The following is a 16,653-nucleotide window of genomic DNA, read 5'->3' as shown; positions in this document are numbered from 1 at the left end:
TAAAATAAGTTCTTCCATCTCAAATGATTCAGTACAATAAACCTTATTCACACAAGTTTAAAAAAACAAACAAACAAACAAAACAGAAACTTTTAAAGTATAAACTGGTGCAGCACACAATAGCTAAGACACTGCACAGATACCAATTCTTGCTTTGATGTTCTAGTAATTATTTTACTAGTACACTTTGTTGAACTAATTGAATACCAACAAGAAGAAATAGCACTCAAGTGCTGGCCCTTACTAATGGCAATTCCACACGGCCTTAAACTGATTAAGTGACCTAAAGCAGATGAGATATAACACCTTTACCCTAGGAGTTCTAGAATGTCTGTGTTTTGAACTATCATCACCAAATAGTTTTCCTTCTTTTCTCTTGCCCTATCAAACCCCAAAAGTCACAGAAAGTGACCACTCTGCTGTTTGGCTTTGTCATTTTTATGCTGAATGTCACCAGACGCAGAGTTTAAAAAAAGCCATTGCTTTTTCTATACTTAAATTACTTGCAAAGAGAAACAAATTAGGCTTATGGTTTTCAGATGTGATTGTCATTTCTTTTAAGTAATTTTCTCTGAAGAGTTCTCCACAAAAAATGAAATCCTATGCAATTACACAAAAACTGTGTGGACAGAATAGCACCAAATAAAACTATTTCATATCTGTATTGACAGCAAGAAGTTACATGTTATTTAGAACAACTGCATACTCTCTCCTCAAAAAATTTTATACCCTCAAAGTGTAGAATGCACTGTACCAGTTGGGGTGTAGAGCTAAATAATATGCACACAACCACAACATATTCTACATTAAGTTTTGATCTAAAGACAGGTATTCAGAAAGAAAAATGCAACTTTTTGATTCACATGTTTTAAGAAGTTAAATTCATAAAGTACTAACAACCATGCAAGTTTTTCTATCCTCTACAAAGTTTATTTTCTCCTTTTTTATTTTCTCCTTTTTTTTTTAATAGGGCTATAATTGTGGTCCAGGTAAGTACGTCCACACTAGTAAATCCACATTCACAGCACAAGTTTTGTACTGGCATAGTTAAAGCACCACAGCTTGTGCGTAAAGTCTTTTGCAATTATTTATATTTACTTAATAGAGATATATCTTTCATTAAACTTCATTTTTAAGATTTACTAAAACAATCTTCTGTGCTTTTGTCATAACAGCTTTGATGAGAGCACAAAGGCCTACATATAATATATGAAAGCAATCCTGAGGTTTCATACCAGGCCTTGATGAAAGCCTTAGAGTATCAATTTGTTCTCTCCAACTGGAAAAGCCAACAACTGAAATTCAGTTGTTCACAGATTTTAAATTATGTAACATTCCAATTTTAAGATTTCTTTCAAAGGCAAGTTATATACAAGTGATTTTTTCAATATAAGAGGTATAAGTGTATTTTCTTTAGCAACCTTTACAGTTAATATTTAGTAATTTCCCTGTTTTCATAATACTCTAAGAAAACAGCCCTGACTAAGAAGCAGCACGTAAAAGCAATTATAGGATAGTCACTATCAGCTTTTAAATAACTGCCTTGTTTCTCATTTCCTTTTTCACAGAAAACATAATATAGTGCATGTTTTGAGGATGAAGATCACAGTGAGCATTGACTTTTTCACTGTCATTGTATATTTAAATACACTGTTATGATCAGAGAACAAAAAATAGTTTACAGTTCTGCACTGAAAACCTCACTTTTAACATAGAATAGCATTTGGCATTTACATTATTTTAATTCACTTTTTATTGAACTGAGCAAAATTGTAAATTTGGATGCGTTCGTTTCAAAATGGAGAAAAAGGCCTGTATCATGCAACAGCTAACCAGTTAATTCATAAGTATAATTTACAAGTTAATCATCATTAACATCAAGGTTATTTGCATTTCGTAACTTGCAGTTTTCAAATGCACATCATTCTGCTAGATATTTAAATCGAGATTAGGAACAAAGTTCATATGAATGATGATGATAATTTTGACCAAGTTTAATAAATTATTTAGCAGTTAATTACTTCAATTTTAGTTTGTATACAAATGTGCAAACTTATTATCACACCAAGGCAGTAATTACTATCTTATTTTTACAATCATACAGTACTGATTTATTAACAGAGATACCTAAATTAGGTGGTACCTGCCCCCACTAAGTAGATCAAGTTGCTTTTACCTGAGAGCATATCTTGGCGTAATTTAAATATGCCTTTTAAAGCTTTGAAATTCAACTGTTCCACCTGCATATAGATATGCTTAACAATTGAGGATTTAAGAACAACATTTTAAAGAAATAGAGCAGGAGAAAGCTAAAAATACAGAATTACAAAAAAAAAAAAAAACAACCAAACCCACAAACCAAAAACAAACAAACAAAAACAGCATAAGGAAGACTATGATGTTATGAGATAAATATTCAACCACAGAAAGAAATTATCCTTCTTTAGGGGTTACTGATCATTTTCTGCTAACACTACTGTTTGTATGTCTTCACTCCCCCACCATCAACCCCCAAAAATTCAACTCATTTCGAACCATGCTGGCACCAGTTTCATGCCTAGTACTGGACTACACAATGAGACAACTACCAGTAACAGCCAGAACCAGAGCTACCAAAAGCCTCACAACAAAGCAATCGCTCCCTCCATCTCCTCCCCCAAACCTCAAAGACATGCTTTAATAGTTTGCAACCACATGCGTGTTATCCACAGAGTGCAAGGAAAGTTCAGAGAGCTGGATGCTGGAAGGAAAAGAAACAGGTCAGAGCACCTGCTCAGCCCCCCCACAACCAGGCCAAGCTCTCCTCATCTAGCCCGGGTCTCATCAGGCAGGACACGCACCACAGCCATCTCCAAAAAACTATCACTGCTCAAACATCATTTCTTCCTCAGGAACTTGCAGGGTTTCATTGTGGTGAAACATGACTAAGTTTTGGACAGACTTTTCCATGCCTTGTCTTTTTTTCCCCTTTTTTACCTCTTTTTTTTTTTAAAAAAAAAAAAAAGGTACTGCCAAAATTGATACACCCAGTGACACAAGGCAGAACTACATGAAAGAGTGGCTTTCTGAAATACAGAACCACATGCAATTTCTAACAACACTCTCTAGCTAAAAAGTTAAGATAGCTTAAACTTTCATTTGAAAAGCCATTTTGAAGAGCTGCAGTACAAAACACAGCACTGCTATACAGTGGGAGACTGACGTAACCACACATGCGATGCTGGATCTGTACTGTCGTTCATGCATTCAGAAGTAGCATTTTCACATTAAGATGCTGAACTTAATCCAACATATGCAAAACCAGTAACAGTCGTAGTAAGTGAACTATGTGCATCAGGTGATATGAGCAAAAGAGCCAGGAAGAAAAGCAATGTACATAAGCTTATTATTTGACACAGGGGCAGACAAAAAACCAACCACTGCAAAGTGAATGCAATTTTGTAATTTTACTGAAGCTAGTCAAACACAAAGATAAAACAATCTTTAAATCAATCTAAAAGCTTGATGGACTCTACAAATTATAATGATCAATCTTCTAAACCTTTTCCCAAGGTCGGGATCACTACTTTCAAAGTTGAAGCTACCCATCACTCCTTATGTGGGTTAAGCACATACGACATACCTGAAAAGTTAATTTTGCTCATTATTCGAGTTTAATTGAACAAATGTCAACAAGATCTTTTGTACAAAGGGTGTATACTCTACAACTTCAGATAAAAGTTTACAGTTCTACGTTAAATGAAGGATTTGGGGTATATTTACATGTCAACAGTCACCTCTTCTTTAAGACGGCAGGCAAGACAGAAATCACATCCTTTATAAAAATTCCCCTCTCAACTGCATAGCAGAAAAGAAAAAAGAAAACTTCTGAATAGAGGTATATGACTCCCTCTAAGCAAACGCATTGTTAACGCAAACAAAATAAGCAGGAACACAAAAAAAGTTACCAAACAGAACAGGACCTCACCATTTGCTATTAGGATTTAGACCACCACTGAGAAACAAACTTAGTATTTCATAAATAAATGGTCACCTACTTTTTGACTATTACAACTTAATGTCGGGTGTTAGCTGTGGTGTTTGGGGGTTTTTGAGTGGGATGGGGGGATGTTTTTGTTTTTTAAAAAAATTAACAGAATAAGCATTCTGGTGCATCTTCGAATGAACTAGTATTAACAGTATAAGAGCAATTTTACACCACTTCTACTGAGCACCAGCACTAACCTCAGTAATGAAATTTAATGATGAGTACACAGTATTTTTACAAAAAAAATCTCTGCTCTGGCTTTAAGAGCTGTCCATTTCTCATGTGTTTTGTACAGGTTGTTAGAAACAACCTAAATACCTGTGCTGTACCCTAGGATCCTCCAATTCCTTCATGAAGTGTTAATAGATCTACAGACCATGTGCTTACCATCTCTTAGTATGTATTTAAAATTGATAGAGAATCCGAATTTGTGGGCAGATTTAAATGCCTGTCATCCTTTAAGCTGCACATTTCTGAAAAGTAACCTACATGAAAAATGCGGGTGTAAAGTTCACACAACAGTATAACAAACAAGTATTGAGATATTCCAGCACTTCTGTTAGGCTCAAAAGGAGTACCTCCTGGTTAGTAATGGCAGTTTTTAGCTCTCTGTCACCAAGTTATGCTGCTGCCCACTACCATTAGAACTTACTTAAATAACTGAACTTCTCCTAATGCAAAGCTCACTGCATAAGAACTCTTGCTGCTGATCAGCACCAGCACCCACTGTGGTCAATACCACTAAAAGACACTTTGCATTTAATCCCCCTCTCTTGACCCTGGCGAATAGCTCCCTCTGCACACCGGAGTGCTGGTTTTCCACAAAGAAAGATGTGCTTCATCCAGGGGTCCAGTTCCCTCGGCAGGAAAGACCCACACGCTCTTTACAGCACAGCAATACACATATGTAAGAGACCAGCACCCTGACACAGAAGGGAATCTGTGCAAGCTGATATGCAATTAGCGAACTCCTCTGAAAAATTATTCCAAAATTAGTAACAATATTCCAAGACACAGACAAATAAATTTTACTTTTTTTTTTTCCCCTAACCATTACATGCTTAAGATTGTCACAAAACTTTCACTGGAATCATTATTTAAAGCATGTTTATCAGAATTTTAATTCATGTCAAGAAAAAGACATGGTTTACATTATAAGTATAGTCTATTATCTTGGATTAAACTACTATCTAAATTCCTCAAACATCCTACAGATTATGTTTTTCAAGTACTGCCTTAAAGAGACATTGTTTTGTGATTTTTACTCTAGATGTAGGAGGAAAAATTGAACTATTCTTCCACTATAATCAGGAAGACACCATCACATAGAGAATCCCCCCTACATGTATAAACCAAAGAATCTACTTGCTCACTGAAAATAAGTTTCTGGGTGATCTGTTCTGTAACTGTTTTAAAACTACTGTTTTTTAAAAACCATCCCTTGTATCTTTTGCCTTTTCTAGACAATATATGCATTTTCCCTGTTAAAGCTAGAGCAGTTCTGCAAACCCAGTTTCCCAAGAGCCTCCCCACATCATGCTGGGGACTTCCTCCGAGGGCAGGGGAGAAGGGGCAGAGAGCACACAGGATCAGGCCCCAGGATGAAACCTGCGTGGAGCAACAGCATAGCACAACTCACTGGAAGCTGGGGTATTTTTTTTTTTCCCGTCCTCCTCCTATCTAGCTCTCCTGCCCTGCATAACCCTAGAAAATTTGAGTCCAGTCTTGATCCATGCATGCTAGATATTTAGCAGATAATTCAAAATCCAAACACAACCAGCTTTTAACTTCATCCCTAACAATTATTTAACATGAAGTTTCAAGAAAATAAGTAATTGTGAACCCAACTAATAACTGAATTTTTTTTTTTTCATCAGAAATTTTTGTTCGCACAGACGAGAGTTCCCTCTATCTGGAATTTTGATTTCTGCACTACAATATTTAAGGCTCCATTAACGTAAAGTGGGTTCCATTTTTGATGGAAAACCTACAGAACCTGTACATTTCAGATTTAAAAATAAAATCAGTTTACCAAAACACAAAGCACTGCCATTTTCACAAAAAGGAAAAACGTATTAGACACATGGTGTAGACTACATATTTTTAAAAAGCGTTCCTAAAGTTCAGCTAAGCACGAAAGTTAATCTTTCAAAAGTAAGCATTCAGCTCCAGTTGTGTTCAAGTGTACTAGCAGTAGCAAAAAACCCCTAGCCTTACTACTTTTATAAATTCTCCAGATATTTTTAGCTGGTGTCTTAAACTGAAAATTATTTTATGGTAATATAATCTTTTGAAATGCATGTATGTGTATATATATATATATATATACACACAGACACATATACTTACACATTCTCTTTGAAACACTTCTCTGCATTATTTCTCACCAATCAGACTATAGTCACAAAATGATCAAGATACCAAAAAAAAAAAATCGAAGTGAAGTAGGGCCCTTCCCAGCTGAAGACCTTTCATTTAAAGACAGGGTCATTTCACTACTTAGTCCCATACCCAAGAAGAGTCAGATCCCTGACTCATTGTTATCTGTGCTCTTATCCAAATTTTAACTTAAAAATACAGAATGCCTCATTTTACCTGTTAGAGGCAGTTTTCCATCCATCCAGTTTTGAAAAAAGATAGTTTTAGTAGACGCTGATTTCACTGCACCATGAAAAGGCAGGCAATAGGGGAGGCACATTGCAGCTAAGGTTACACTGCACAGGAGACAGCTTTTATGCTATAGGTTTCTCTTGTGCCAGCTGCCATGATAATACACTTCATCAAAATAACAATTATAATTTCATATCATTTTCCATTTTGAAATTTCAATGCACTTACAGAAAAAAAAAAACCACCACCTAGTTTTTAGCCCCATTCTTATTGCCATTATATGTGCAGTATTTTAATATTTACTCTAATATTGCTCCTAATAACACACTTCATTTGTTAAGTATCCAAGTACAAATATCAAGTTTTTCTTCTTAAACATATGCATCTTTCAACACACACTCACAAACCAATATTGCAGGTATAGAAAGAAGCAAAAACAGGAGAGAATACAATAATGTATTTTTTTTGTTAATTACGTGAAACATGCCCAAACACACAGGAGCTCTTACTCCCATACAGAAACTTTTCAAAGCCAAATTACTTACTTCAGGTGATGAGAAAGAATAACTGCCACTGAAGTACCCACACGGATGAAAGTGCCTAGAGAAGCTGGGTGGCACCAGTAAGCACTGAGCTTACTGATCTCCCCAGCCCACTCCAAACCTGTACACCCAGGGATATTCCGGACAGCACATTCAACAATGTTTTTGTTAGTTGGACAGCAAATAAGACTCATACAGAAAGATACGGGATGAAATGGCAAATAAATGCATACACTTGACGTGCCCAAGAAAAAAAAAGTTAAGGATGGAAGCCTCAGACTAAAACTATCAAATAATGCACAAGTATTTCTGGTAACAATGCCACATCTCTGGACAAAATAAGGAAAAGTTATGATTTTATCTTAGCTTTCAACAGTAATTAGCATATAGCTCAACATATAATTCTACACACTGCATCATCTGAAGTAAAGAATGGGCTGACCTGCAGATAAACATTTTGTGTATGAAAACAAAATGAGAGAACACGCATTGAAAGAGAATTGTATTGAAGCACTCTGGAACTAAACTCTAAGTACATCAATCTTATTCAAGCTTTTCCACCTATCCTTCCCCCTCTATAAAACATGAAAAGTTATCTTCCTTACTTAGATTTTACAGCATTTAGTTTTTGCACCCATTCTCCATCTATTTACTGATTCTGAACAATCAAATTCCAAGAATAAATCTGACGCTTAAATTACAGGAAAAAAAAAAAATCCTACATCAATATTGCCCTGTGCCCATCTCACAGGGCTCGTGTAAGGATGAAATCACCAGAAGGGAGTCTTTAACTGTGCTCCATGGCACTATGTATGTTACCAAAATCCCAGGAGAATCAAATCCTAAAAGCCGAGACGACATTAAAGAGAGGAGCAGGTTAAAGAGTGAAGAATCTTTTTTGTGAGGTTCCCTGAAGGGCTAGCTCTGTTCGTGATTAAGTATTAGGTGTATTTTAATTCTGCCTGGGTCCCTCTCACATGGCCATTATGGGAAGCTTCACATTTTCTGTTAGGTAGGTAAATCCCAGGCCATTTAAGAATTTTTCAGGTCAAAACTACTCATTTGAAGTCTACCCAGTAGCTAGCCAGAAGCCATAAAAGGACTCCAGCACTGTAGAGTCCTATGCTCTGCACTTAAAAGAGCAACTGAAATGAACACAGCCCCATTTTACAAAAATACCACCTTCAAGGTCTCAAAAATGTGGAAAATGTTATTACCCCATGCTTGAGAGGAAAAAAAAAAGGAGAAATAAAAAAAATTTTAAACATTTCCTGATTATATTTTAATACCCTTGAATTACACTTCCAAAATGTTATTTTTTATTCCACCCCTTCATAATTCACCGTATCTACGCACAGTTTAAGATCCACTACAAGTGTGTTCTCAGTGTACCTTCTATAAAGGGAAGGTAGCAAAAAGAGAACAGGATCAATCTTTCAGGACATACGTTTAGAGCTGTGTTTCATATACACTAGATTATTTTTAAAAACTGCAACAAGAAAGGATTATTTTTTTTAATGATCAAACAGTATGAGGAGTTATAAAAATTAAACTTCCAACAGCATAACAGTTAACATGATTAGTGAAGAATTATCTGCTCTTGCCATAATGACTTGTTGTCTGTGTAGGAATCACAACTATCCAGATTTGTTTCCACTCTAATTGTAAACTTTCAAAGATTTAAAAAAAAAAAAAAAAAATTCCTGTTCACATCTGCAAAAATAAATGTGGAAACATAGCATAAAAAAACCAAAAATCACTATGCATAGTTTTGGCCCTTCACTCTCAAAAACATTCTAGTTTGGACTCAGGCGTGGTCCTCTGCCTCTTTCCGCAGAAGAGCACAAATACAGCTAATACATGACATATTTTCTATCACGTCTTCTTACATTCAGCATGTTTCTCCCTGCTTGATATTTACAGAAGCCAAGCTATCAAATCAATACCACTGAGTTGTTTGTTTGTTTTTTTGTTGTTGTTGTTGTTTTTTTAACAAGTGTGACCATTGTAGCCACCACACATACTTTAGCCTCACAAAGTCATTTCCCACCACCTCGCAATGCACAAGATACAAACCCTCATCATACTGAAAATCAGCAACACAATCTCACGCCCGTCCAACGGCGCAACGCTCGCCCCTGGAACAGAGGTGGTTACATGAGGGATTTTGGGCCTGTTTACCTCAAATTAGCCTTCAGATATTTCAGCATTACAGGTGCAGCTGGCAGGTCGTTGTGCTCCATGTAGCACAGCGCATTAAGAGGCAAAGTTACTTACGAGGTGTACCTTTGCTACCCTTTTCTCCTGCTCCTCTCCCAAACCAACCCCCCCCCAAGAGACGTATTAAATCTATTTTCTCAAAGAGCCCTCCAGGTGTGGGGGGGGAAGAAAATTAACCTTCTAATTGGAAAAACACCTTGTCGTTACCACAGCTGAGGCGGTGTGAGAATTTTAGGCACCTGGAAGCCCCAGGAGCAGGCAGGGCAGGCCAGGCCTGGGCGGGAGGCCCACCGGGACATGGCAGCCGGGGCCTGGAGGCTGCACCCGGCGCCCAGAGTCAGCGCCTGCCCTCCCCCCTCACCGCACACAAATGACATCAGGGCCATTTGAATAATCAGATTGCAGGGTCCCCCCCCGCCTTGCGAGATACCAGCTGCTCTCGGAGTGCGCCGAGGTCGTACCCAAAGCCTCGTGCCACAGGTCTCATGGGCACGGGGCTCACGTACGCTACGGGTTGCCACCACCCTCCGCCCGCCACTGCTGCTCTGCGAGAAGAAAACTCATCAAAGTCGCGATCGTGACTAACGGTGCCCTGCCTTCCCTCGCAGAGCGTGACTAGCAGTCAGCATTATCACAATGCCGTCTCCAACTTTTGCATAAAGTGACCTAAACCTTTAAATACTGAAATAGCCTTCCTCCTCACCGAGGGGTCTGAATGCAGAAATGCTGCATTCCTTTGGCGTTCCCTTGAGATTTCAATAGTAAGTCGGGAATCTACTCGGAGCTTATTAAATACTTTGCACCTCCCCCAAAAATAATTTTCCACCCTTCCATCAAGGAAACCTTGACCAGGCCCCTTCTTTCAACGACAGTGTATCCCCTTGTCTGTCTTTAAACGCTTCCAGGGGGGAGGGGAGGGAGAAAGCCACACACACAGGCTCTCTCCTTCCTTCCACAGCAGGTAGGAAGGTAATTTTGCAAACCTGGGTGTGCCCACTTCAAATCTGAAGATCCAGCAAGGGCTGGAATGCAGTGACTACTGGGCCCAAGAATTTCACCCCGAATAACAAGCCAGGCACACTCCATCGTCTTCTGGATTCAGCTCAACTTTATGGCAACCCTAGCTGACACCACCTCTTGACCTTCCTTTATGTGACAAGGATATGGATTACCAAACCCTTACCCTTTCTTCCCATGCACCTCAATGGCCTCTGGAGAAAGACACTCACAAACTACCTTTGCAAGTGATAATGTACGCACTCTGCTTAAAAAAATAAAATAAAATAAAAATTGCATTTAAGGAGATTGTAAGGAGGGGAGCTAGGACTTTCCATGAAGCAGGCTTACAGCAGCAGAGGTCAATACAACGTATTGAATAATTTCAGTGCACTACAAAACAACTTTTGCTCTTATAAAGTAATCATTTGACCAAACTATTAATCATACACTCATGTTGAAAGACAGACTTGACGCATCCACTTTTTTTTTTTTTTTTTTTTAAATGGCGTCACTTCTCTAACCGTATCTCACACACTGGAGTGCACAGGGCTCTCTGGAAAGCGCTCCCCGGCCCTGCAGCATGCAAACACACTGGGTGGGCCTGGTGATCAACACCCCCCCACACCCCAGCTGCATCTACACCTTCCCCCTGTGTAAAAAGATACAAAGACTTCAAATAAGTTACTTTGAAAGCACCTTAATAACCAGCTTCACCAAAATGGTCAACGTTTGGAAACTGTTTTTACACGTATCTAACAACTCTAAATATGAGCCCAGAAAGCAATGTTTATAGAGACATGGAAAAAATCTCCAACTTTTTGAACACACCCCCCCCCCAAAAAAAACAAAAGTATTAGACATCTATAAAAGGAACGAGATAGTCACTTTTACATACGGGGGCCAGTCAATTAAATTTAAGTGGCTTTCTATATTTGATTTTGGGACAGGGGAAGCGGAAACAAAAGGGGAATGAAGTACAGTTATGAGAAATGCAATTTAATTTTCTGTTAAACAGCAGTATAAATCTGAACTATATCTAATACATTCCAACATGATACTGCACAATGAAGTAGTGTTTTAACAAATAAGGGCTTTGGGAGAAGCAATACGGGTATGCTGATACAATTACATTCCCAATTTTTTCAATATGCCTATACGTAGGCAACGCATGCCTAGAAAAATGCTTAAGTTCAGTGCAGAATTCTTTTCAACAAGTTAGACAGATGCATGTTTCTGATAATTGCTAATTCACAAACAAATAGGAAGACATGCTTCCCAATATGAAGAATGGACTTTTACACCATTTCAGCTGACAGCTGAAAGAACAAAAAAATACTTTCGAGCACATTAAATAATGATTAAAAAAAAAAAAAAGGGGGGGGCACCAGTGATTTTAAATTTACCTTTATATGAATTAATTTGTTTTCAACAGCATAAATAGAATACTACTTGTGCAAGCTTAAGCCTAATAAGCATGATAATACCTTTATTTATTACAGACTAATAGGAAAATATCAATTCTTATATGTCACGTGCAATTTTCTTCTTAAATCTAAAAATATATTCCATCTACAACAGCATTTCTATATACAAAAGATCTGAAATATAGGCTACTGTAAATCAAAACCATATACCTTGCATATTGAGAAAGAACACACACAGCATATTAATTTCCAATGAAAAGTATCAAATATCTATTACCATAAAGATTAACATGCTATGAGTTGGTCCTGAGAGTGGTTCCTCCCCTCCTGAACTAGAGCAAAAATCCTCCATACTTTAGGGGAAGCTTTCCTCTAACACTAAACAGTGATTAAACTTCTATTTCTCAAAATACCAAGATACAATGTCCCTCAAGACAGCTAATTCACCTTTTCAAAACAACTATTTTAAAAAGACTGTACTTTTAAAAATAACCCTGAAAGAGCATAAGACCCTTTTAACAAAGTTACACAGACATACTTCCCAGATTGAATAATGGAGTACAGGAACAAGCACGTGGAAAGTTTGATCTATTTTGCTTTTACTCTCTAGTGCATGCCAGGTTTTCTATAATCTAAATATTTGTGAAAGAAGCAGGCTGAATTGCTATAGGCAGTATAAAAATTCTACCCTGCTTTATTGCAAGTATTGCTTTTCTACACGAGGCCCAACAAAATTACTGCCTTGCAAAAATTAAACATACTTTTAGAAATTAAGGATGCATAAATCCTGTCCTTATTGGGAAGGAGTCATTCTTCCTGCTACTTCTATAGACCAGCTCAAAACAGTGATGAAAAATCTTCTCAAATACGGATGAGACTTCTACTACATGCCTATAAAATGCTGCAGACTCCAACATGGCAGGATCAAAAAAAAAAATATGTATACCAGTATATTTAGAAGATGCGTTTTGCTTCTGGAGCAAGGCTCATGTGCTTGCCCGTTATACAGTTCACACAACACCACATTTCATTTCCTGCTAACACCCAGATTTTAACTCTTCTCACAGAACTTTAAATTTTAAAAATCTTTGAATCATTTGCCATCAGACCATAATAACTCGCTTCTCCCACAAAAAAGCTTTTTTTTTTTTTTTTTTTTTCATAAATTAAACACTACCACTGTTACCCGGCCAAGACACTACATTAGAAATACATGGAGTGATTCTAGAAAACCTCTAGGACAGCACAGAGTGCACGCCTGTGGGTTTAAGAAAGCGGTCCATTTATCTACAGGGAAGAGAAACACCAACCTAAGCATTTTTCGAATTGCTTCTCACTGGGTAACCGAAGGCAAAGGGCGCGGAAAAAAAAAAAAAAATAAAAATGAATTACCTTTGTCTTTTAGGGACTGAATGCTCAACTTCTATGAGTTTCCCATGCAGCTCCACTTTACCTGCAGAGATAAACAGAAAGGGGACAATATTGGAGCGCGGCTGCGAGTCCCCCGCGTCCCCATCTCCCGGAAAGGGTTCGCAAGGGTGTAAAGCGGAGAACGGGAGCGCAACACGTTAGCCCGGTTCATCGGCAGCCCGGGCACCGGCGGAGCGGGGACCCGGCGCCCGGGAAGGCGACAGAGCCCGGGGCCGAGCCGCTGCCGCCGGGGAGCGGGGCCCCTTCCTCCGCCCCAGCCCCGGGGCTCCGAGCGCCCCGTGAAACGCCGTGAGCGGGAGCCGGTGGCGGCCCCATCTCGGGGGAGGGAAGAGCGGGGGCTCCGCCGCCCCCCGCGCCGCCGCCGGGCCTCCAACTTCGGGCGGTTTGCTGCGCGGAAGCGGGCGGGAAGGGAGCCGAAACGAGACACCGAGCGCAGCCCGAGACCATCTTTTCCGAGGCAGCCTCTCCCAGCAGACCTCCGCAAAGCCGCTTCACGCGGAAAAAAAAAAAAAAAAAAAAAAAAAAAAAAAATTTTTTTTTTTTTTTTTTTTTTTTTAAGCACACAAAAACAGGATGTCGGAGCCAGGAGCCGGCGCGCTGCTGGAGGCGGTGATGGGTGCGTGAGAGCAGCGAAGAGAAACCGAAATACAGAGCAGGGCAGCGCAGGGAGGGGGGCAGGCAGGGCTCCCCCCCCTCCCAAGTTTGGGGCAATTCGGCAGCTCGCCCCCAGCCCTGCGGCCTGCGCCAAGCCGCGGGGAGCCCCCGCCCGCTCCGGGGGGAGGCGGCCCCTGCGAGGGGGTCCAGCTGTGCCCAAGGGGAGTGGGGGGGTGGATGGGGGGGTGCAGCCGCTGCCCCGCGGAGCGCAGCGCACCCCGCGCAAGGCTCCGCGCCCGCAGCCCGCCTCCGCCTCACTGCACCCGCCGCTCTCCCCTCCTCGAACCCCCCCCCCCCAATGCAGTGAGGGCCCCCGGCCGGGCAGGGCTGGCCGTGGGGTGTGGAAAAACATGGGAGCCGCCGCGCCGCGGGTCCGTGGGCCCAGGCTCCCGCCCCTCCCCAGCCCCACTCCCCCGCCACGCCGGGCCGGCCCCTCCCGGGGGGCCACCGCCGCGCAAGCCCCGCGCAAAGCCTCCGCGGGAAGGCCAGGCGGCTCCGGCCGCGCTAGGAAAACAACAGTTTGCATCTCACCTGGGGGCTGGGGGGGGGGGGGTAGGGACACCCCCCCCACACATCCCCAAAGCGGCGGCGCGGCCCAGCCCGCCGCTGCAGCGGCTCCGCGGCCGCGGAGGAGCGCGGGCGGCGGGAGCCGTCGGGGCTGCAGAGAGGGGGGGAGTGGAAGGGGCCGCTCACCTGAAAGTGCCTCGATGGCCTTCATGGCCCAGGTCTCGTCGGGGCAGTCCACGAAGGCATACCCCGTCTTCACCAGGAACTGGCCCGAGAAGGGGATTTTGGAGTCCTTAAAGAGACTTTCCAGGTCGAGGGGGCTGACGTTCTCGCCCAGGTTGCCGATGTAGAGCTTGTTCATCTTCCTGGCGGCTCGGGGAGGCGCGCACCGCGGGCTGCAACCCTCGTCTTGCGAGAGGAGGTGGGGAGGAAGGGGGAAATAAAACAAAATGCGATGGAGGAAGGAGAGAGAGAGAGGACAGGGAAAAAAAAAAAAAAAAAAAAAATCAGATCTGCAGCTTGTGTCCCTCCCTCTCTCTCTCAAGGGGTAAAAAAAAAAAAAAAAAAAAAAAAAAAAAAAAAAGCGTATCCAAACGGGAGCCCTAAGTGCCTGCCGTGCTACCCGGGCGCATGGGGGGCGCGGGGGAAACACCCAGCGCCGGGACCGCGGATGGCGGGCTGAGGAGAGGGAAAGGAGGAGGGGAGGGAAAAAAAAACTACTTTTTTTGTCTTGCCCCCAAGCCCCTTTAGCAGCAGCAGGCGGACTATGAAAATGTCACACTACGTGCGTGCAGGCGCCGCCTCTCAGTATAAAAAAAAAAAAAAAAAAACCACACAGAGAAGGGGAGGGGGGAGGGAAGGAGGGAGGGAGAGAAAGAAAAAAAAAATTACTTGAATATTCCGGCTTTTTGAATGAGCCACGTGTTCAAACTACAAATCAACTTCTCACGTGAGGAATCCCAGCTCTTCAATTAGCGAGTGGATGGGGCGCACACACACTCACGGAGAAGCAGGAGGAGGAGGAGGAGGAGGAGAAGGAGGGCCGGGGTGAAGGACGGGGAGGGGGGGGGCTGGGGGGAGGCTGGACAGGACAGGACAAGTTTAGAGGGGGCTGGAGGGCGGGGGAAGAGGAAAACCGGAGTTGGGTGGGCGCCGGCCTCGCTCCGCGCCGCCTCTGCCCTTCCACCGGGGGAGTCCGCGCCGCTCGCCCCCGCCGCCCAAAAACGGCTGGGCAGCCGCACCTCCCCCCGTGCGAGAGGGGTGTGATCCCGGAGAGGGAGGGGAAAAGGCACCGCAATGCCCGCCCCCCCCCCCCCCCCCCCCCGCCCCGCTCCTCCCCCGCCGTGCCAGGCTGTGGGGATTATTCATCGGGGTCGTGCCTGGGCGATCCCGCTCCCCGGCACCGTGGGTCTGGGGGGGAGGGTGGGGAGGAGGAGGAGGAGGAAGAAGAAGAGGGGGAAGAAAAAGAGGGGGGAGGGTGTACGGGGGTGGGGGAAGGCGGCGGGGGAGAGCGGGGATCCGCTCCCGCGCAGCGCCTCCGCGGCTGCGTGCTGTGGGGGGGGGGGGGGGGGGGGGGGGCTGCGTGGGGCGGGGGCGGGGGGTCTCTTCAGCCTCGGAGGAGCCCCATATGGTAATGTTTCTGCATTACTCGCCGTGCCCCTTGCGCTGAGCCTTACGGAAAGGAGGAGAAAGAGAAGGAGAGGAAAGAAAAGAGAAAGAAAGAAAGGAAAAAAAAAAAAAAAAAAAAAAAAAGACAAAGGGGTGGAGAAGAGTTGGAGGATGATGAAGAAGAGGAGAGTCCTGGGGCGAGGGAGCCGCGCTCCGGCGCTGCCCGGCCCGGGGAGGGGCGGGGGGGACCACGCTCCCTTCCCATCTGCGTAATGGTGGACGGCGCGGGGGGAAACGCGAAGGCACCGTTGCCCTCGGCTGGTAGCGGCACACAAAGGGATTTGGCGACCCCCCTCCTTCCCCCCCACCCCCCCCCACCCCCTCCACCCCCCTCCCGCCCCCGGCCCGGTTTAAGGAACCATTCATAATTCCCCACATTCGTACAGATACAATGGTGGGCTTGTGGGGGAGGGGTTTGGGGGTGTGGAGCCTTTCCAGTGCAAACAAAATGTTGCCTGAAGATGAAGAAAGGATACGGAAATGAAAGCCAGCACTGTGTTTAATATAGCGATCTAGTAGGTTTTGTTTAATAATTCAACGCACTTTAGCCGAAGGTTTCATTTATTCCGTG

The 16,653-nt window shown here is 42.9% G+C and overlaps 1 protein-coding gene across 2 annotated transcripts in view; it reads right to left on the bottom strand.

Moving 5' to 3' along the window:
* IGF2BP3 (insulin like growth factor 2 mRNA binding protein 3) overlaps positions 1 to 15,620 on the bottom strand; it is a 117,813-nt gene extending 102,193 nt beyond the window's left edge. The window contains exons 1-3 of one of the 2 annotated variants that reach the window (XM_042801782.1): positions 15,306 to 15,620; positions 14,601 to 14,822; positions 13,215 to 13,275 (exon numbers count right to left, since the gene is read on the bottom strand). In XM_042801782.1, coding sequence (XP_042657716.1) covers positions 13,215 to 13,275; positions 14,601 to 14,775 — 236 coding nt within the window. In that variant the 5' untranslated portion in view covers positions 14,776 to 14,822; positions 15,306 to 15,620. Of the gene's footprint in view, positions 1 to 13,214; positions 13,276 to 14,600; positions 14,875 to 15,305 lie in introns of those variants that run through there. The other variant, XM_042801783.1, reaches the window with a different exon arrangement.
* Between the last annotated feature and the right edge of the window lie 1,033 nt (positions 15,621 to 16,653).

This window comes from Tyto alba, unplaced genomic scaffold, assembly GCF_018691265.1.
Source record: "Tyto alba isolate M040663 unplaced genomic scaffold, T.alba_DEE_v4.0 Super-Scaffold_38, whole genome shotgun sequence".
Taxonomy (NCBI): Eukaryota; Metazoa; Chordata; class Aves; order Strigiformes; family Tytonidae; genus Tyto; species Tyto alba.
The sequence above is the reverse complement of the archived record's forward strand: the minus strand, read 5'-3'. Positions and strand labels throughout refer to the sequence as shown.